The sequence below is a fragment of the Drosophila eugracilis genome, unplaced genomic scaffold (assembly GCF_018153835.1).
Source record: "Drosophila eugracilis isolate 14026-0451.02 unplaced genomic scaffold, ASM1815383v1 contig_90, whole genome shotgun sequence".
Classification (NCBI taxonomy): domain Eukaryota; kingdom Metazoa; phylum Arthropoda; class Insecta; order Diptera; family Drosophilidae; genus Drosophila; species Drosophila eugracilis.
The window spans coordinates 2262526-2285055 of NW_024573812.1; the positions used below are offsets into that span (position 1 = coordinate 2262526).

The window sequence follows — 22530 nt, forward strand, 5'->3', positions numbered from 1 at the left end:
TCTCTGGCAAAAGGATTCCCCGAGACAGTCTCTAATGAAAACGTAAAATCCAGCCGCACTTACCCGCTTTTCCCTTTCCCCCCCTCCTGAATTTTCCCCTTCAGAATTTTCCAGCTTTATTTGCCCAAGATTTGTGAGCAAACATACATGGATTTTGCTTCGTTTTCTCTGTACATATATGTTTTTTTTTCTTGCTGTAGCTTGTTCTTTCTTATTATTTCGATTTATCTGCTCCTTGCGAAAGGCGCACTGCAGTCATTTTACTTGGGCCCCCTTGGGCAATTTTAAAGCCCCTCGCTTTTCCGATTTTCCAACGCCAACCAAAAAAAAAAGCAAGTAAGGGAAAGGAGTATGAGTGCGCTTGAAATTTTGAGGGCAGCCAGGCGAATCTGTCAAACGGCAAAATACGAGTAAATAATAAAATCAAGTTGCCAGGCTGGTAATGTGCCCGAAATTGATTTTTTGTTGCGCCAGACAACAGCAACAACAGCAACTCAAAAGGAGACACAATTGGCTGCAGGGGCAGCCAAGGAGGCGTTTATTTGAGGTACTTGGCAAATATTTGGTCAAAAATTGTCGTGCAGGTGTTGGGTCCTGTTTTTATTTGAACTTCTTAGCTGGAAAGCAGGGCAAAGTACTACAAAAATACGAAACTGAAACTGAAACTGAATTTTAAGGATTAATATTAAGAAAGCTATTTGCATAATTTAATATAGAAAATTACTTAGAAAGCAAGTCAAAACAATTATGGATTCAAGAACCCAATAACATAATTGACTTTCCATGATTTAAGACCAATGAAAAAGCACATCCTGGCTTAAATTTTCGGCTATGCAAAGTGATTTTTTTTTTGTTTCATTTTCTTTGGCAGTTGTCTCCAGCAGACCTGTCAACTGAAATGCTCGCTGGGACGCAACGAAAGCCCCTAAATCAATAAAAGTTTCGATGGCTTAATACCAAAACGGAAAATCCGTTTTTCGGTGGCAGTGGCGACGACAGTCGCTAAGTCGTCGAAAATATGCCGCTGCCGCCAATTGGGATCCTTGTTATTGCATTCCCTGCTGCACCGCTGACTATTTTTGTTATTTTCTTCCTTTTTTGGGTTATATTTTTTATTGACTTAGTTTCGAGTGGCAGCAGAGCGGTGGAAAGTTTGCAACAACTCTTCTTGCGCGGCAAGTTCTCCATTATTCGGGCTGCCTACTTTAGGCGTTGTCTGGCGATAGTTTTTTTCGGCTTTGCGATTACAAATGAGATTTATACGGCCATTTCCGAGCCATTAGAGGAAGTGCAGGACGGGCGCCTGCCTAGTCAAGTGTGCGGCCATAAAGAACCCTCCCAAAAAAAAAAACACAAAAAAATCACAGTATTACTTCTGCAACCGTTGGCCTCATATTTTTCCATTTGGCCTTGGCGCATTAACCGACGCTTTTTCATTTACTTCTCTCTTGTTCGCAGTTGGCCAACTTGTCAACGGGAGCGGCACGCCTAATGTCCTTTTGATAGGCTCTGGGCTATCCAGGAAGCGGTAACCGGAAAGAAGGAAGTGGTGTCCACTGCAGCGGCGCCAACGTTTGATAAATTATCATGTGAGCAGTGGAAAGCAGCAAAAGGATGCCAGGACACCAGGAAGCTCCTGGCAGCTGCAGCAAATGATGATGCTGCTCCTGCTGCTGCATAGAACTAACCCCGTTTCACCTGCGACACAATTTTTAATCTATTTTAAATGCGATACCGGTCACATGGTAATGGTACGGTGCGACCGGATGATGGTTCACAACGACCGTGTCCTTTAAACTGGTCGGTGGGACTTTCGTCCGTTTGTAACGCCATTTGTCAACGATTTATCAGTGTCCGTAACAGGGATTATTTATGATGTCGTCTTGCACCTGCCGTCCATCGATAGTGGCATTAATTGATTCGTAATTGCATCCGGCTACGTGAATTAATTTTAATCTGCTAGCTAACCTCGAACTCGACTGTTAATAAATAAATCTCAAAAAATTTGTAATTTAAAATAAAAATTTTATTTGTATATTTTAAACAAACGATAATATCTTTTCATTGCGTAGAATGGGCTAACAAACAAAACAGATTGCAAAAAGGTGTTTTTTGTTGTTTTTCTGAAGTTTCCTTTTTTTCTGGGCGTGCACACAAGGATAATAACAATATTTGATGGTCTAAGCCTAGGGATAATAAACATGGATAATCGCTGACTGATTTGGCGGCTTCGATAACATTAACATGCATTTACAAATAGATAATTGTATAAATAATTTGACTATTGACTAGGGATAAATTTGTCGTATTTGCTTCGTATTTCTCACTTTGCTAATTGGCTAATGTGTATGTTATATTTGGATAGAATGGAGCAGCAATGCAGCAATGCCTGCAGCGGAATAAATAATAATAGAACATCGAATGAGTTGCACTGGGCAGCCTAACTACTTAACATTAGCTGGGGTTAAATTGTTACAGAAATTCATGAGGGGCGGCGGCGAGATTCCATTTGATTTTTGCTCGTGCCAATTTTTTTTGTTTTTTTGTTTTTAAATTTCCAACTTTGAGTTTTGTTTCGCCGCCGTTTCAAAACTCACCACGCAGGTTTGCGACTCGGCTGGAGTTAGCTTGGCCTGTGGTTCTTAACTAGACTAACGAATAGGTTTCTTCGATTGGCAAGAAAAAAAAAAGCTCAGCTTTTCCGTTTTGCACCTCTACGAGATGAAAAGTTCCACGCAGGAGTTGCTCACAATGGGCGTGGCAGCTGGGCCCGACACCCCTTGACTGCCTGTCTTTAGCGGTGGCGCAGCGGCTGTTGTGGGCGTGGCATGGTTGGTGTCTATGGTTAACAGCGTTTGTGATGCATTTGCCTCTTGAGGCGTTGAGGGCGTGGCATTTGCTCCTGTAGGAGTGGCATTCTCCACCCTTCCATTCAAAGCGATCGCTGGCTGATTAGCTTGTACCACCTGAACAGGTATCTTAACGGTACTGGAGTTGACACTTCCGCTTCCGGTCGTGGTGGGTGAGAATTGCTTGGGCGGCACAAAGGACACCGCCGTTTTGGTGGGCGTGAGTATCAAACCAGCAGTTGTGTTCGGAATGGCCACGTTGGGCGGCGAAAGCGGCGATGGTGGAAAGAAGTCCAAGGGGTACTGGAATGTAAATAAAGTTGTTAATAATTATTACCAATTTTTTATAAGCTTAGCCTTGCTATGATAACAAATTATAAGTTTATTTAACATTAAAGAAAACATTTTCTAGCTTATCAGGGGAGTGTTACGTTTTATGGAGTGTGAAAACTCCTCTAATTCCACTCACCAGTGGCTGTGAAGGGGAGTGCGCTCCCGGCTGACTGTAGTAGGTGGTTGGCGAGACGGGCGGACTCGGGTAGGGCCAGTAGACGAGCGGCGGTGGGTAGAATGCAGACGCCGGGTGATGGTGCGGATGGTGGTGCGATCGAGGCGTGGCCAGCAAGGGTGTGTGGGGCGGCGGTGGTGGCGGTGCCGCACCATAGGCCGGGAAGGGCCCGCCAAAGTGAGCGCCTAGCACAGTGGCACCTATATGAAAACAAAGAACACGTATTATTCCATTGCAATCTTATCCTCTCCAGGGGTTCCTCAACGATAAAGAGGTGGGTTTCGAATCGGGGGGAATATCGGGGTAATCAGTGTTGTGAGTAATGTTTTTGCTTGTTGAAGAGGGGGTGGGGGCAGGAAAGAGGGATCAGCAGACATATACAAGATATACAGGTATATATGCGTGGGTCTAAGGATATGCATCAACCAATCTTCTTAGTTTCAGTAGTATACTTTCTTTATAGTGGTAATTAAGCCACTCAGTTATCGTTTTGTAGCTCAATCTATAATTTTAGTTGTTACTAGGTTAGTTAGTAGTGATCTTATCTCCGTAATTAATTGGCCAGTTTAGTTAGTAGTCGATTAGCAGGGGCAAAATTGTATTCAAATCACTCACCGTTTAGACATTGCAAATGGTAGGAGAGACATATATAGTTGGTATTTTGGAACGAGTATCTTACCACCTCACCCAGAGACCATGAAACAGTTGCGCACAAGTACGAGTACAAATTTTGAACATGTTTTTGCCGATTGTTGTATTGATAATTTTGATTTTGTTTTTCAGTTTTTTTTTCAATATTTGTTTAATTGTTTTTTCTTTTTTTGTTTAATCCAAGCACCAGGCCCCTGAGAGGAACCATAATTGAGATTATAGAGTATGCGCCCGAAGGTACAGACTGCGTCGAGTTACATACAGGATGCGACTATGACTAGTACGATCATGATGGACATTCCACTTAGAGTTACGATAGTATTTATGTGGCTAGAACAGTGACGGAAACAGTAAACCAAACAAACTCCAAATGCCGATTCCGGATATCCACTCCCAGCTTTTTTTTTTTTGTTTTTGCCCTTGGACGAGGCGCTGAAAACGCGATCGAGTGTAAAGCTAAGCCCAAGCCCGATACCCCAGTTACATGTACATATATAGGTGTTTCAATGATGGGGGATAGTGTTGCAAGGATAAGGGATAAGACTAGGAAGAAGGATCTTGGGAGCAGGGCTTATTCTCATCTTCTCGATAAGGGGATCATCTGTGTTAGTAAGGAAGTAAACCCATTATGATATGATGTTGGTTATTAGTAGGTTTTTTTTTTGGGGTACGATCCTCTACTCTTCGGGTAACAACACACAATAGAGCGAAAGGGATGGTGGCAGTGTGAGAAAGAGATAGATAGATAGAGAGAGAGAGAGCGGGCTTAGTTTAGGCGGTATGTCGTATTTTTATTGATGTAAAAAATTAATCAAAGATTGTTCACTAACATCTAGTGGTAAAAAAGAATGGAATATCAAAAATCGTAAATCGTTTCCAAAAAACATTAAAAACTTCTTTGCCTACAAACTAGTTAAGTAAATATTATTGATTATGGGTGTGTGTGTATGTGTTTGTTTTTGTTTTTTTTAAGTTTCTTTAAAGTGGCCGTAGAACCCGCTCTGAAGCCACTCGATTGCCATACTACATCTAAAACTAATGGTTATATTAGGCTAAGGATTAGGCTAGGCGCTGACTATCTTTCCCATGCCTTTCCCTCGCTAAACTCGATCTTTAAAAAGCCGAGCGGAACTCAGTGTTAGACGCAGCAGGAGAACGGATATAGGTAAAGCTAGGGGGATATAGGACAGGTCAGGAATGTTCTTTCTGTAAGGCACGGACAAAAGCTCGCATGTGTGTAAAAAACATTTTGCAAAACGCTTATTAACTAAAGGCCAATCTTAGCTTAGTAAGTTACTTTAAAAGTTTTCATTATCATATCACTTTAAAATCATAATTCCTTCAAAGCTAAGACAGTCTTAAAGTTAATAAGCATTTTGCAGGGATGTAATCCCAAGTCACCAGTAACCAGTTAACATCCGATTATGCAGACTAGACACACTATTTATGTATATAGATATAGACACTAAAGCGGCCCAAACTTACAACAAGCTTTAGACTATACTAGATCAAGATCTGAACCCGACTAAATTAGTGATGACAGAGAACACACACACAAACAGTGATATCGAGAGATAGAGGGTTGTGATAGGTAGGTAGAGTATAGAGATTTTTATCCCATTTGCGACTAACACCAGTTACGCACACTTAATAGCTACACCATAAGATCTAGACACTATTTATATAGGGTGTGTTTTACGGATATTGCAAGTCAGACGAGATGAGATTATTAATAATTGATTGTTAGCGGCCATGGAGAGACACGGGAAAAGATCGCCGGGTTAAATTAATATATATATTAATATATATATATATGATATATATGCAAAACCATTTTACAAGTCGCACAATCTTAAAGCTAGCGTGTATAAAATGTTGGTATATAAGTCGTCGATAGGCACACAACTCCACCCATCGATCGGTTATTCCATGGAAAAAGAAAAACGTTTTTCCTTACAGAAAACAGGGTTTCGTGATATTTGCTTAACTCGTGTTGTTAGCCCGTAAACAGTTCTCGGTTTTTGATTTCGTTTTAAGGGTTTCAGTTTCGAATTCAGTTTAAATTTGCGCTTGAGCCAACACCTGACGTGGTTCATGGGGGGAGGAGAGAGCTCATGGCGATATATATATATATATATATATATTTTAAGGAGGGTTCCAAAGGGTTAACACTAAAATTAGATTGCACTGAATGGGCGTGGGTGGTGGCCACCAGAAACGCGTCCACAGCATCTAGCTCCCTCCATGAGCCACGTTAGCCTCTGTTGATTGCCTTCGAATCGAAGGGCAGCCAAGGTTCTGCCCCTCTTTACGCACACGCGTGCATACACACACACACACTCACACCAAGCGTAGATCAAAATTAAAATCAAAACAATATCCATAAGTGTGGAATGTCGCTTAGTAGAACACAAGTGATCAGGATCATTGATCTTTGATCCTTTTTATAAATTCCCTCTGTTAGCTGGTGTACTTATGCGTGTATGGGTGAGCAGTGCTTGTGGGTGTATATGTGTGTGTTTGCCCGCGTGTGTGTATGTTGGTTTATATTAAATATATATATATAGTAAGTATTATTCGCTTAGACCATAGACAAGTATGCTTAGGCTACTACGAGTACTCCATACAAGAAAAGTACTTAAGTCTACATTCCGAATTGGTAATAATTAAGCTCTAGAGAATGTCTGGTATGCGCTATGTGTATGTGTGTGAGTGAGAGTGTGAGTGTGGCCATGATGGTACATATGATATGGTTATTGGTGTGCGCCTTAAGGTAGGTATTATATGAACACCCCACCCACTCGCGGAATGTGCCCGAAGTGCTGGAGTTGGAGCTCTTATTTCAGGTTAGCTTTCTTTCTTTTTGTTTAATTTATTTTTTGGGATCTACAATCCCGAATTGTAGTAAGAATTGTAATAGCCGTTTTGACGGGTTAAGGCTCTTTTGGCCGCGCTGGCCGTCGCTGCCGCTGCCTCTTGCTGGAAGGCGTTCTCATAAGACCGCTTCATCGACTGACTCAGCGAAGCGTTGCTGGCGGTGGCCGATGTTGCTGACGTCGCTGCCCCAGCAACTGCTGCTCCTGGCGCCACGCCCACTCCTGATGCCGCCCCCGCAGCGGACATATAGCCGAGCGGAAAGGGCGGCAAATAGGCGGACGAGGGCCTCTGCATAAGCACAAACTGTGGCTGACCCTGTTGCAACATGGCACTGGCGTACAGTTGCTGTTGCTGCTGTTGCTGTTGCAAGTACAGCGGGTGCTGTTGCAACATTGCACTGGCATAGAGTTGCTGCTGCTGCTGTTGCTGTTGCTGCTGTTGTTCAGCGGCTAAGGCAGCAGCCTGCTGTCGCACCAGCAAACTCTGTTGGGCTATAAACTGAGCCTGCTGTTGGGCCAGCAGGGCGGGTGTTGAGGCTGCTGCTGCAGCAGCCGAAGATCCTGGCGGCGGCAGCGAGAAAGGATTAAGGGCATAGCCCTGCGGGGTCAAAGCCACCGCGGCATTTTGTAACGAGGCAGCGGAATGAGCAGCTGCGGCTGCCGTCGTCTGACCGGCGGTCATGAAAGAAGCTAATCCGGATGCAGAAGCGGCAGCCGAGAGGCCTGGCAAAATGGCCGACGAGGCGGACAATCCGTGATGGGCCGCAGCAGCGGCAGCGACTGCTGCATGGGCGTGGCCCGGGGCGTGCGCATGCGCATGTGAGTGCGGGTGAGTATGTGAATGGGTGCCGCCTAGCGGCGACTGAGCTGTACCGGCGGCTACGGTCGTCGGCGACTGACCCGCCGAACTAAACATACCCGTGGTGGCGGCCAGCAACGATTGCTGCTTGTGAGCGTGGCCAAGATGTGGTGGCGGCGGCTGGGCCACCGGCGATGCGATGCCACCGTTGAGGACCATATTCATATCGTCGCCGGAACACTGGAACACTTCGATGTAACGATATTTCTTGCCGAACATCATGTAATGATTGTGCCTGCGCTGGGCACACAGACGAGCCGATTCCTCCTGGTCCATCTGGATGAAGGCCTCTCCGCTTGGCTGGCCCTAAAAGAGATCAAGCAAATAATATTAGAAAGTTGACCAAATGGAGCAATCAATATGAAAACTCACCTGCGCATTGATAACCATATGAACGCCCTGGTATATGATGTGCTTGGCAAAGTCATCGAGGAAGTGCAGGATATGCTCGACCATCGCCTCGTAGGGCAGTCCGCGCAGCCGGATGCAGTTCTTGGTGGTACCCGATGTGATGAGGTGCTGTGTGGGGAGAGGGAGAGCGGGAGGTGGCACGGGGGGGCACAGGTTAGCGGGGCTGGCTCCGAGGCTGTGGGTGAGGCTGTGGGCACCCACCTGCGGCAGCAGCGGCAGCTGCATCGATGGCAGTTGGGCGATTAACGGCGGCTGGCTGTGCCCGCTGCCCGACTCGTAGTTCTTGGGGTCCATCGACCGGTTGAGCACCTGCTGAACTTCGGCGGTCGTCGAACGGAATAGCTCTATGTACCGCTGTCCGATGGATTCACGGTGCCGTCCCAGCGCTTTGGGCGCATCCGTCTCGTGGGCAAAAAGTACGAAGGCATCTCCAGTGGCCCTTCCATCCGGCTTCTTAACAAATAACACACCTTCGGTTCCGTCTAGAACGTGGCAGGGCGCATTGTCGCCTGTGGTGAAAAAGTCCAGCTAGGGATGGGGAATTTATGAAGTTAGTTATTTAGATTATTAGCTGGTTTACTCCCAGTACTTACCACTTGCTTGGCGGTGGCATCATAGGGCAATCCTCGCATCCGAATGATCACTTTACCGCCCTTCGACAGGAATGCCTGGGCTTCAGTGGAGGCTCCGCCGGCTATGGCCAGGAAATCCTCACCCGATGCCCGATAAACCTCGATGTAACGGGTGGTCATGTGATTCTTGTGCCGCTTGAGCGCCATATCACGATGCTCCTGGCTCACGAAGCGGATCAAAGCCTCGCCGTTACGACGTCCCAGCGGAGACAGACAGAGGGCTACGCCACCCCTAGAAGAATTCGAAGAAGAGGAGCGGTTAGCGGGTGGGGAGACCATAAAGTGGGTCGCTCGTAATCTCGATACGGCCGACCCCGTGAACTATCTTATCAATGGGTTGGCGTGGGCTTGGGTAAGCCAGCCCCCCTCTCTCATTCCACATAACTTACTTGGCTACGTTGAGGCCTCGGAAGAACTTGGCTATGTCCTGGTCACTGCTCTGCCAGGGTAATCCTCTGGCCCTTACTATACAATTACCGTCGATTTCGTCGTCTATGGAGCTGTGGAGAAATAATCAAGAAAATCCATTAGTTTTGAGCTATTGGAAAACCCATATCCAAAAAGCAGGTTATGCAACATGTGGTGGGGACCTCTTTTCTTGGGGTAAGTAGGAGAAGTAGGAGAAAAAGGCGTCGCAGTCACGTTCCGATGTGCAGCCAAAGTTCTTGACGATTACTGAAGTCGCATAAACATTTTTGCTGACTCTCCCGCAAACACACACACACACACACACAATCGCACAAATATAACCGAATGTCATGCATAAATGGGCCAGCAAAAAAAAAAATAAAAAATTAAAATAAACCAAACGAGCAGCGCGAACAAATAAAAACATGAATAATCTCAAAGTTGGCAGACGGCGGGGGCAACAAGGAGTTCTAGAAAATTGCCATTCGGCGAGTGGCAAGGTACTTAGATTACCTCTGTTAGCTGCGCTAATTGAATATTTTATAATGATTGGACCGAAAGAAAAAACAGACCTCGAGCTAGGTAGGTAAAATTAAATTTTCCTAGGCGATCTCGCGATAACAAGAACCGAGCGTTCACGTTGCCTCTGATCCGTGTTACGATGCCATCCAATACCATTGGATCTTGATCCCGATTCCCAGTTGGAAAATATTATACGCGACTCTACGACTTAGCTCTTATCGCCTCCCAATCCATGCGAAGACTGACGCGAGCGACGCTCCCAGCTCAGATTTGTTGGGGCCTTCTTGAGTGGTTTTCTTTGTGGGCTCGGTCTCTGTGTGTCTCGGAATTCGATCGTTTTGAGTTTTTGAGTGAATGATTTCCACTCGAAATAGTGCTTGGATCAGCTGAGAGGGGCTTCGGTCGAGTTGGGTTTCCACCGGCGAACTAGTTCAGATGGGCTTTGAAACACTTACCAAATTCCAGGTTCCAGTACCAGGTTGACCACTTCGTTAGCAGCAAATTTGTGACCTGTACAAGAAAATAACTTCAGGTAGTACACAGAGAATTCGAAGAAAAGATGTGGGCTTAATATAGACTTACCTGCCTGCAGCAGGGTCTGGATCACAGTGACCATGTCGCGAGATTCGCGAATGTAAAAGTCATTGTCCTCCACCGATGAGGTGTTGAGCTCTGTTGGGATAAAAGTAAACAAAAACTAATTAAAACAGATGTACTCTTAATTAAACCATTGTTTTATGGAACCCACTTTTTATATAAAAATAGAAAGGGATAAAATAGCAGACTTCATCATCCCTTACAAGCAATAGTTTCTGCTTAAAGCTTGAAGGACAAAAAGCTTTTCAAGATGAAGCCATAAACCAGTTCAATTAAAATAACCCATTAGCGAAATCTGCACTTAGTTAACTTAATCGAAGATTATTTAAATACCAACACAAAGCTCAAAGCAAAGATATTTGCATATAAATAAACGTTTTTGCATCAAAGCCAGCTGATATGTTCGCAATCAATCTTGAAACTTACCTCCAAGCATTTCAGCAATGGATTGGGGCATGGGCTGCGTTGGTGCCTGCAGCATCTTCTTGACATCCTTAACAGGAACGAGGGCGCGGGCAAGGTCGCCGGACTTGTAGCGCAAGAACTCCTTGCGGAGATCGCTAAAACGATTATAGTACGTCGGTAGCTCCACGTCCTTGGCACTGGCCTCCCGATGGAGGCACTGCCTCAGGGGCAACTGGCCGTCAGTCACCAGTTTGATCTCCGTATCGTGGAGCGACAGAGATCGTAGATAGGCATCAAACTAAATATCAGAGATAGCAGAGTAATTAGTAACCAATAGCAATTAGCACTTGTCGTTAAGAGAGAGAGAGATGGAGAGGGTTAAAGGTTAAGTCTAGTATAGATAGGAAAAAATACCCCAAACATTCCACTGGCTCGTTGAGGAAAAGTAGTTACTTTGGGTCACTGATAGTGCCACATTCCCCACAATCGCCCCAAATGACATTGGCTTAAACCCGTTTGTTGGCCGGCAATTATTGCCAATTAAGTGAACAGTTTTCAGCCGTGTCATGGTGAGTAAATATAACACGCGGCTTAATGTCGCATTACTAGCTCGAAATCGTGGCACAGCAAGGAGTATAATCCAGATGACATCACTAAACTCAAGCCACCTTCCCACCCCATTCGAATGCATCTTTATCTCCCCGGCCAATGGCTTTATTGGCCCTATTGACTTGGCCAATTAGTATGCCAGACTTGTGCCGGATTCCCAATGCGTCACGCGCTGATCTCTCTCAATCTCACACTCTCTCTGGACAGGGAACAAAGGTTCTCCAGATGCAGTTTTAAATCGTGCTAAGTAATTGCCTTGACCAATGGGCTATCATACAAAGAAGATTAGATAAATTCATTAACTTTAGAACGATTAAATCGTATGTTAAAGTTCAGTCATTAATTGGAATTATTTATAGATTTTTTTTACAGAAACATTCAGATTCAGATTTGGGTTATAACTTTATGCTAGCCAATTCTTTTTCAACTTTTTTCAACTCGTAAACCATAAATAATAAAAAGTTTGCCCACTCAAGTTTATAGCCATCATTAAAACAGAAATTCGTTAAATAAACTATTAAGAATTATTAGTCAAGGCTGAGAGGGCATCGAATGTTTGAAGTTGCCTTTCAAAGATGATGATTCCACTCTTCAAACATTTCAAAACACTACATTCATATCGAGATATTTTATCTCAATCAGCTGGTCATAATATATGTCGTTGCTTTTCAGTTCCTCTGTCAGAATGCAGCTAAATATGTAATCGGGGGCTTGCCTGGAGTGTGTGTCTTATTAGTGGGTCAGATAAGGGCTCAAGGGGTTATACTGCTCGCATTCTGAATGGTTGTGGAATCTGTTCGGTGTGGCAAAGGTCTTTACATAGAGGATAATGCAACCCGACATGACTGCGCAAGAAACTAGTTTAGTCATCGTTACTACCAAAAATCAAAATTAGATCTGGCATACGAGCTTATCAGAGAACTTTTGATATGGCTAATATCATTCATCTTCTCTTTTTTAGAATGATTTTTTATTTTAATGTTTGATAAGTCTACTGAGCTTAATGTTGTTCTAAAAATAGTTAAGGTTTTATCTAAAAACTATACATAACAACAGCTGGACTAGGGTAATTTATACTTCCTATGTAAATAGTAGCTAATATTAGATCTTAACTCACGATATAACATTTGTTATAATACCAAAATATCTACCTAATAGGTCTACCATTTATATTACATTTTCCTCTGTGTAGTTCCACCACTCCAGTAACTCGATGCCCATTGATAAGTACCGATACAGCGTGCCACATAAAACTCGGGGCAAGGACCAACAACGACTCACTCTCTATTTTAGAGGGTGCATTCCAAAAATAGACCCAACAGATTTTCCCCCCGAAAAAACATGTGCATTTCGTGGTGGCATAGTGCAAGCGTAATCTTATCACAATCAGCTGATAACCGACTCAAATCCAAACAATCCAAAACAACCCGAACAACGTGCTCTGATTACCGCATGGATCAGATTGGATTAGACTCACCTCTTCGATGGCCTCGCTTAAAGGTTTGCCCGTCGCCTGGGCCTCTGCAATGGGTAGGATCATTTCAGATCCATTTTCCGAACTATTTCCATTGCCACTTCCAGTTCCACCGCCATTATTGGTATCTCCAATAGCCAGGGGCGGTGAACTGGCCGTATTATTGGCCACACTCGAATTGTCTGAGGAGCCAGAGATGGTGCGATCTTTGATGAAGTAGCCATCCGGCCGCACGAGTATTTGTTTAGTGCCCACAATCTGGAATGAAAATAGAGGAGAAATATTCATTAGCTTACCTTGACAATGATAAGTGTCTGTCATAATGATAGGGGTGATATAAACCTTAGTTTTAGATATGTAATATAGGTACTCTATCAAAAGGTACTATTATTTTATAATAACTTGGTAATTTTAGGCGTTGCTTAATATACAAAGTTCTAGTGATGGTCTTAAGTCTTAAGTAGGAAAATATTTTATAAAATTTAAGAAAACTTGGGTGTACCTGTACCCACACCCTTGCCCAAATCAAAAACACAGTAAGCATGACTGTTCCCAGTCTTATCATTTGGAACAGAAACCGCTCTTGACCGAGTCAATTTTTCCTATCACCAACATCCGATAGTCAAGTACACCTGAAACCCAGCACGTAATGTTATGTTTCTGGTGCTTTCTGGGAGAGTTTTAACCGAGTTTTCTTCCTACAAACCTCATGTTTAGTGCCAACTGGAAACCACAATTCCGAATCCCAAGGGAACAAAGACTAGGTCTTGCGTCAGCGGATATGCAAAGATGGTCTCGATCCGAATCGAAATCGAGGCTCTCTCCCTGCAGGTAGTTGGGCGCTATGCAAATCACAAGGCGTAGGCCTTAGGAAGAAAACTAAAAATGGTGCTTTTCTTTGTTTTCCAACTTCTGCCGGCGTTCAAAATCGAATTTACATAGGCTTTGAATGTCAGAACAATACTAAAACTGCTGGAGGTGGAAAAAAAAATGGGAAACGTGGTATATAAAAGTACGGTTCCGAAGGAAATGAAAAATGCATGAGCTGCGGTCATGTTAAATTCAACGGACACGAATGTGGGCTTCACTCGGGGGTTAAGAAGAGCTTCCCCTAATTATGCCAGCATTGAGGGATCTTAATATTTTAGGAAAGGGTATATACCCCAGAGTTTACATTAACCCACTGATTTCTCAATAGAACTCAATATAAACACCGATAGGTTAATTAAAAGTTCAGCCAAGAGTTCTAATTGGTTCAAGAGATTAAGAACAGGCTCAAACTGTAGGCCCCCATGCCCCGTCTTGCCTCTCGGCCACTCTATTTAGACGGCTTTTTTTTGCAGTTCGTTTTCGAATGTTAATTAACTTTAATTGTTGCCATACGAGTCATAACTAGCCTGTAATTAACATGCCAATTACTGCACCGGTATATGTAAGTCAGCGAGTGTGCTAGTGAGTGTATGGCTATATCGAATTAAGAAAATTGCACTCCAGCAAGAAATCTATAACAGAGAAATTTCAATTTGAGATCAGATCAGGTTGACATGAAAATGGATAACCTGAGACGGAAAATGATATTTCCGTTGTGGAAAGTCTACTGTCCATTTATATATATACTCTTATCACGCTGGCCAAACAAATGCCATAATCAATACGATCCGATTTGACAGTTTGGTCGCACTCCCCCCGTCAGCTGTCCAAAAAAAAAAGACCCTCAGTCGCTCCATTAGGCAGCCAAATGACAGTCAGAATCGGTCAGCATATTGGCCATTATTATTATAATTCCCTGTCGACTTCTATGGCAGGCGGGCCTTCAAAACCAATTGCTGTCAATGGAATATTACGATCACGATGATGCGAGGCTACTAAATGAGGATTCACTGTGACACTTTAGACCAATATTGATATTAGTTTTTAATTCCTATAACAATCTTAATAGTTACGCTTTAAGATCTATATTTGTTTAATAAAATATACACTTTGCATGACGTCTTTACTACTTTCTCTTATTTTATTTAAATCTTACTTTACGTTATACATTTTATTTATAGTTATTAACAATCACGCTTTTGTCTGCTGCTCATTGTTAAATATATTCAGCAAGTTTAAGGTAACTTAAAACTATTTTGAAAATTCGGTCAAGTCATAGAAATAGTGACACTATCTTTAAGTTATAGAGCCACTTTCAACTGGTTTGCGAAGTTTAATCATAATGTGTATCCGATATTAGCATATATTTCGCAGACTGAATTTGTTATTCAGATATGCCCAGACATCTGAATTATATATCCATATATCTATATAGATATTCCGCAAAAGTCTGGTCTATGCTAGTTGTTAAGTTCATTAGGAACCGAAAACAAATGATCGAGAGGGTGCAGAGAAAGGTAAGGATTTTGGAGAAATTCGTTCGTCTGCCGCTGACCCCATGACCCCAAGGCCAAAAATAGCAAGAGGAAAGCGATATAATAATACTAATAATCTGCGTCTGCGGGGACTCACCGCAAAGATTAACATAAAAATTAACCCCAGAGCTGGAAACGTTTTGCGAAAGCCAACATATAGCCACTTAGCTGGAAGCCAGAGTTTAAGTTCAGCTAATTAATTCACATAATATTATTTTTTTTGTTTTTTTTGGCAGCCAACAAAGACTGAAGCTGACTGCTCTGACAGCGGGTCAGGGCCTTCCAATGTATTGAATTTGCAAAAAAATCTCACTCAAACTCTAAATAGAAGCATTCGTAATTGCTGAGCCCCAATGTCGCCATTAAATACCACTTAAGATCAACCAGGAGGAGGGCTCACGAGGCTGGCAGGCAGGACGGGCAGGGAGCTAGCTGCACTTACTAAAATGTTGCGTGCTCGTCATAAAATCGCGACAATGTCAGGCAAACATCTCCGATACCCCCGGCTAATGCCAGCAAATAACCTCAAGAGCCCCGACCCGAAGGTACACACAGACCTATCTAATGGCCGGCAATTTCCTTCATCAGTTCTAGTCGGTGCGAAAACAACCTCCACTATATATATATATTTATATATAAGTAATATCTCCCAAGTCGATGCCTCTGAACACGCAGCCTCCGCCGGAATCGAAGCGCCCACGTAATCCCCCAATACGATACGGGTTTTTTGTATGCTCTCGAGATTGTCAAGCTGTAGGCAAATAAAATTGCGTACTGAAAGCGACATAACTTAGCCCCACGAACTGCATCGAAATGGGGAAAATCGAATGCCAAGTCAATGCAACCGATAATGAGGAGAATAAATTATTCCAAGTTTTGAAAATCAAAAACAAATCGTTTAAAAAAAAACCAAAAAACTCTATTAAGGGCGAAACAGATAGACTTAATCTTTTTGGAAGAACTCAAACCTCTCCATAAAATCTTAGAAAAATACAAAGTATGGTCTGAAAAACATTGCTAAATCTTTTTATGGTAAAACATTTTCCAAAAGGATGGCCAGCCCACATCATTACATCATTAGCAATTTGAAAAAATCTTCTCTTTGCTTTCTTGGAAAATTAGTTTTTGCCGTTTGACAAATAAATTTTAATGGCCGGCGATAGTTTGTCGCTTGGATTTCGTAATGCTGTGGGGCGGTCTAAGATGAGGGCTTTCGACGAGACTGCAAGTCTCGGTTGTTGGCCTGCCCTTAGCCACCTCGGATGTTTAAAGATTTTTTCCAAACAATTAGTGTCAATCGCTTGGCAAACTCAAAATATGCAAATAGCCAAATACAATGTGCAACTCAATCCTTTACTTAGTAGGGATCTCCCCGAAAAAACAACATAAGTAGTCACTTCTAAATGGAGAACGACACGTGGAGCTTGGAAAAGTCTACCGAAATGACAGGGTTCGAGAGTGTTAATCTCAAAATTCCTTTCTCGCACTTTGTAAATATATGCTGGTAAGAGTTAGACTCAGTAATTAGTTTTACATCTGGAAGTGATTGCAGTCTAGTGCAACGTAATCGCTGATATTTTCAAGCATTTCCCTTTGAGAGCCCTTTGGTCAGCGCAAATTTTCTTTATTACTATGAAATAAGTGAATTTTTGAAAGGTTAAATTGCTATCGCAGCCCTTTCATAGCCATGGAGATCTAAAAATATTATTGTTTATATTATTTTTAACCGATCATCATCAAAAGAGTAATCTTGGTATTATTTTCAAGTATTTCCAAAATGGTTTACCCTATTAAAGCTCTCTCTTTTTTGGCGAATCAAAATCGAGAGCTGTAACATAATAAACGATCGCCATTCCACACAGTTGAAAGTGCAGCGCTCGTTTCTCAGTGTGTGTGTTCGAGGGGTCTGTTATCGCCCAGCATTCATTAATTAAAGAGTAGATGAGAGCCGAGCAATCCAACAAAATGGTGGTCAGTGGGCGGCGCTAGCTGAGATTCCCACTTTCTCATGTCAAGTTAAAAAGATAGTTTAGACCTCAAAAATATAATATATATAAGCTAATCCTAACTCTAATTCTATCCCTTTCATAAACATAAAATCAATTTGATTAGCTTAACTCACCTGTCCAGTGGTGGCCTCCAAGAGAACAAAGACCAGCAGAATGATCTCCTTCTCGTCCGATCCCAGACCGGGTCCATTTTGGCCACAGGTGGCGATGTACAGTGAAACAACGTGTTCGGGTACCTGCATTTTGTTGTCAATCTCTTCGTCTGTGATGATCGTGTTGAAGATATTGGATCCTTTGGATCCCTTAATTAATGTTATTGCTAGTGATTCTGCTCCTTGAACTGAAGCCACATACCAGACTAGCTTTGGTTGATCTGCATCTCAGGGCTGCACCGCCAGCGGTTGTGCCTGTAAAAAAAAAAAGAAGGGGGAGAGGGATAGGGTGAATTAGTGATTATACAATCGATACTGGAAAACTGCACACTTGGACTTTGGGCTGCATATTAAGTAAGCACTAATTACGAGTGCGTTCAAGAAATGTCAAACAAAGCGAATCGGTTTGTGGCAGAGTCAAAGTTTGCCAATAGCGAAACCACTATAAAGATATATATTTACTATATAGTATATATAGTACTGTAAGCTTGCACTAAAACAAAATGACAAAAAAACTTCGAAAAGAAAGCCAAAGTCCGGTGATTCGCTCGAAACTTGGCAAAACGCTTGACACAGCGGCGACATTTTGCATATGCAATCCATCGTCCGTCCGTCACTTAACCCATGTGACGTTGTCAGTTTTCCTGTCGCGTTGCCGCTTTTCAGCTGCATTTGTAATTGGCTCGGAATGGAGCTTCTAACACCGCTGACGTCAAGGGGGTCAAATTGAAATTAAAGTATTAACCCCTGGCTGGCGATTTGAAATTTAATTTCGCCCCAACAAACGAAAAGGCGAACGGAGACCGGAGACCAGAGACGAAACAAAAAAATTACAGTGCAATTTTATGAGCATTTTTAATGTGAAAAGTTTTACTCTTAATGAAAACACAAGACCCTCAGAGTTCAACAAAAAAAAATGGCGCTTATGGGTTAATCGGGCGCGCAGGCGCAACTCGCTCTTTGTAGTCGAAATGATGGCTCTTTGTTGTAATTAAAATTTAAAATAATGCATACGTGCAAAAAGGCCAGACTTTCGTAATTGTGCCACTTTAAGTGCTCCTCTTGTCGGATCTGATCAGATCGGAACGGAAGCTGGATTATACAGTCCAACCTCGAACTCTAATCTTTCACATATGTCAATTATTATACTTAAAGTTTTTGACAAGTGTTAGACATGTTAAGTTGTACCATCAATAAATCATAATTCGTTTTTCGTGTAGTTCAAAGCTTTAAACTTAAAGGTGATCCCTCCAAAGAACGTTAACTCATTATATGATAACATCTATAAATTTAAATTAAAACTTCGAGAAGTTCAAAGTTCCAAGTTCCAACAACACGATAAGAAGAGAAATTTTCCATTCATTTCCACTTAAAGAATTTTGATTTTGAATGTTGAACTTATGGAAGTTGGACTGTAGCATAACGCTCTGCTTTTATAGTCCACACTTGACTTGGAACTCGTAGTGCTGGAGGGGATTTATCATCTCGAAGAGCGACCGTGTGGTAATGAGCGATTGTGGTTATAATCTCGGGTCTTGTGCAATTTATGACGTTTGCCTTTTACGGGTTTTTAACGTTTAACGTTTTTTTTGCATCTTGCACTGCCCTTTGGTTGTAACTCTTTATTCCGTTAGCAGGAAATCATCATCAATACAGGTTCCCACGATTTCTTACTCCCCAAAAAAGAATAACTACCTCTGAGTTTATAAAATAAAAAACCAAAACGGGTTCGTAAGTTTCTTAATCTTGACACTTTTCTTTGACCTCTGGGGTTAGTTAAACCGTAAAGCGGTAAGTTCACTGTTGCAATATATAAACTAGAGGCCCTAAAGTGCCCTATTTCCTGTTCCGAGACTTTAAGCCATTCCAGACTATTAAAACCTGTTGATTTACCTCAACCTCTCGAGAGTTGCATATCATAAGTTATGGGCTTATGAGTTGGTTTATGTGCTTTTAATTGATTGCAATGGAAACGATAGAGAGATACTATTATACGAAAAGGGCAGCAGACACGCATTGATAAGTTTTCCCTTTCGTTGGAAAAGGTACTCTCTTCATTAATGAATAACGGTACGCAAGTCGGAGTCCAATTAAGTACAATAAAGAATGACCAAAAAGACAATGGGAAAGCGCTGGGGTCGTCATTAAAATTATGAAACCCGAAACGTAGACTCTAACTGCAGATCAAACTACAGTGAAACTTAAATAACTTGAACTTTCATTAGATGGGGTAATAATAAATATAACATACTTATACTTATCCTTTTTAAGGGTTTAAATTGTGTTATTCCATAGGGAAAATCATAATGGACTTTATTAAAAATCTTTAGTTGATATTATGACCTGTGTATTTTATGATAAATACAAAATATTTTTGTTTCATACGAAATTAGTTAACAGTTTTCTAATGTCTTCAAAATCGGGTTTTCTTATTCTTAAAGGAAAATTGTTTATAATCTTGGTGCTATAATGATGATAAGATAGAAAAATCATTATTTAAAGAGATAAACCTGGTAGTCTGGCGTTTGTAGAAGTTAACTGTTAACAAAGATCAATCTCTGATTGTTCCACACTTTTTGAAAGACAATACAATTAAATTGTGATTAAATACGAATTAGTGACAGGCGCAGCAGGAGTGCAATAAAAACCGAGCTAATTCCTCGACAACGGACCAACAACTATTGCAATTAATGAATTGCTACCTGCTGATTGGTAAACCAGAAAGTGAGCAGATTTTACTTGTTGGTTGTTTGTTTTTTCAGTATTTCTTTTTTCGGGCTTGCTTATTAAATTATGAATTGCGCAAGTTTATTTTTTACGGTTTTTGTTTTATACATTGTTCCCCGCTTGCAAATACAGTTTTATTATTGATGTTGCTGCTGGCGTGTGCCGTTAGCTGTTGTTGTTGTTGGAGCAACAGGAAACTTATGATTGCGCAAAATTGCTAGCGAGAAATGCCAATTGCCAAAGTTATTCAAACAACAACAACAAAAACGCAGAGAAGAAGGAAAATATTTTAGACTCGCTCTATCTGGACTTTTATCTCTTTCCCCCTTTTAACTGGATCTCACGCAAGCAACAAGTGCAACTCTTATATTGTTGCTGTGATTCTGCAGATGAAAAAGTCTCAGCACAAGGCGAAATTTTAATGCCCTATCCTACTTTGTTTTTAAAATTGAATTAGTAAACAATAATTTTCCCTAAGCAGCATGAGTTTCAATTTTAATCAATATCTTATCATGGAAAAATGTACTACTAAAAAACAACACAACATTGTTATTGTTATTAACAACTGTTTGAAAGAACAGGCTCTTAATATGCAAGTTTTAATAAAATGTCTTTAAACAAGAATATATTTTGAAATTGATTTAACTTAAGTTTCCTTTAAAACGAAGTCCATCTTTTTCAATGAAGTGTATCATAAACAAGTTGCGTTCTCTTTCTCTCTGCATCTTCGTTTTGGTCGCAGGTAACTGTAAATTTGTTTTCACTTTGTTTGAAGCATCGTCTTACTGTTGTTTCTTTGTTGTTTTTGTTGATTTTGTTCATTCATTTCAGTATATTTAATAGATTTTTTGACTTACAGCAACAACAACTGCTTCTCAATCGGATATTCTACCTCTTTTTCGCTGGCGCTCTTGATCTCGCCCCCTCTCTTTCTTGCTTTTGATCTTTGGTGAGATGCGACAGGTTGTTGGTAAATGATATCTACAGCTTCCACTTACTCCTCTTCCACTGCTTCTTCGCCTTCTTACTCTCTTTTTCTATTTCTCTTTTGCTGCGCGGTAACTTAACTGTTTTTACTGTTTTCTTGTTTTAGGTTTTTATCCGTTCAACACGTTGTATACACTGCACTTGTTGGCTTTTCACAATTTTTGGTTTTTATTGCACTTTCTTTTCTCTCGCACACACTCAAGCATTGAATGCCTGTACATACATAAGTGACAGTTAATACAACGCCTTTACGTTTTAATTTTATTTTTTGGCCTCTTAAATAGTTAACTATTTTAATATAAAGCCAGCAAACAAGTCTTATTCTTCTTCTTGACCTGTTGCTTCTACCACTTTGTCTTGTTGTCTTTTTTCTAGTTTTTATTTGGTGTGAGTATGCGTGCGAGCGTTTCTATATGTGTGTTTGTGAGTCGGATCTTTTTTGTTAACTTTTTTATTAACGACCGTCGCGCATCCGCTTGGTTTCAAGTTGAAAAAACAACTGATCGCCGCAACGAAACGCAGGTAACCACGAAGGTAAAATGAGGTGAGTGAGCTGTGCTTACCAAAAGAGAGGGAGAGCGAGAGAGGCCAAACAAGATTCCAGCACGCACATACTAATAAAAACAACAACATACCCAGGTGTATGTGTTTGCCAATAGGCTATCGCAGTAGTTGGCAACGCAATGGAAAGAGTCATAGAGAGAGTAATACATACTCCACCGTTAAAGCTTGACTTATAAATGAGAGCTAATCCGTTAAGCTGATCTCTCCCTCTCTGTTAGTTTCCCACGCTGCGCAAGACAGATACGCTCAATGAGCATGACCCGCGCTCTCTATCTCCCTCTCTCACACTTGGAAGTTACCTGCGCTGCTTCACCAACACTCTCACCCTTGCACACACACTTACACCTGTACACTGTTTGCCCAGCTCTTCTTCTTCTGTTTCATAGTCTTCCTCTTCTTCGCTTGCTCAATTACCAACGGAGAATAGTGACTGCCTACGTAGAATAGTCTGCTTACCTGTTTACATTTCCTTTTGGCCAGAAGCATCATTGACAGCTATTAACTATAAGTTAGTTGAGATTATATTTAGAAGTTAATATCACTGTTTTTTGTTGAGCTAGCGAGATAGACAGAGCAAAAGCAACAGGCGACGAAGACTAACTGGCTGACAGTCGAGCAACGTAAACGCGTTTTGGTCAAAACCAACGAGAGAGAGAGAGAAAAGAGAGAGCGCAGGTGTCGGTATGCGTAGGTTGCTTACCTGTGCATAGCGTGTCACGTAAGACAATAAAATATCGTTATCGGTATGTTAACTCCTTTGATTTAGAAGTGCAGCTCTTTTCAATTACCACATAATATAAAAAAGGTTAAAAATATATATATTTAAATTATTAAATTATTTGTTAGCGGAATACTGGATATTTTCTAATTTTGATACCGTTAAAT

General features: G+C 41.6%; 1 protein-coding gene across 8 annotated transcripts; it reads right to left on the minus strand.

Annotated features, from left to right (window-relative positions):
* Positions 1–1986: 1986 nt before the first annotated feature.
* Positions 1987–22262, minus strand: LOC108112512 (RNA-binding protein fusilli). 8 transcript variants are annotated; one of them, XM_017222406.2, is made up of 13 exons: positions 20952–21595; positions 17329–17622; positions 12805–13059; positions 10740–11016; positions 10299–10388; positions 10172–10226; positions 9176–9286; positions 8748–9018; positions 8356–8682; positions 8116–8262; positions 7803–8049; positions 3319–3557; positions 1988–3152 (listed from the first exon to the last, which is right to left on the minus strand). In XM_017222406.2, the coding sequence occupies exons 2-13, from the start codon at positions 17455–17457 to the stop codon at positions 2715–2717; spliced, it is 2586 nt and encodes an 861-aa protein (XP_017077895.1). In that variant the 5' UTR covers positions 17458–17622; positions 20952–21595; the 3' UTR covers positions 1988–2714. The 8 variants fall into 8 exon arrangements, with proteins under 8 accessions (XP_017077894.1, XP_017077895.1, XP_017077893.1 ...); XM_017222405.2 differs by having other exon boundaries at positions 1987–3152; positions 8116–8682; XM_017222404.2 differs by lacking the exons at positions 1988–3152; positions 3319–3557 and having other exon boundaries at positions 4779–8049; positions 20952–21599.
* Between the last annotated feature and the right edge of the window lie 268 nt (positions 22263–22530).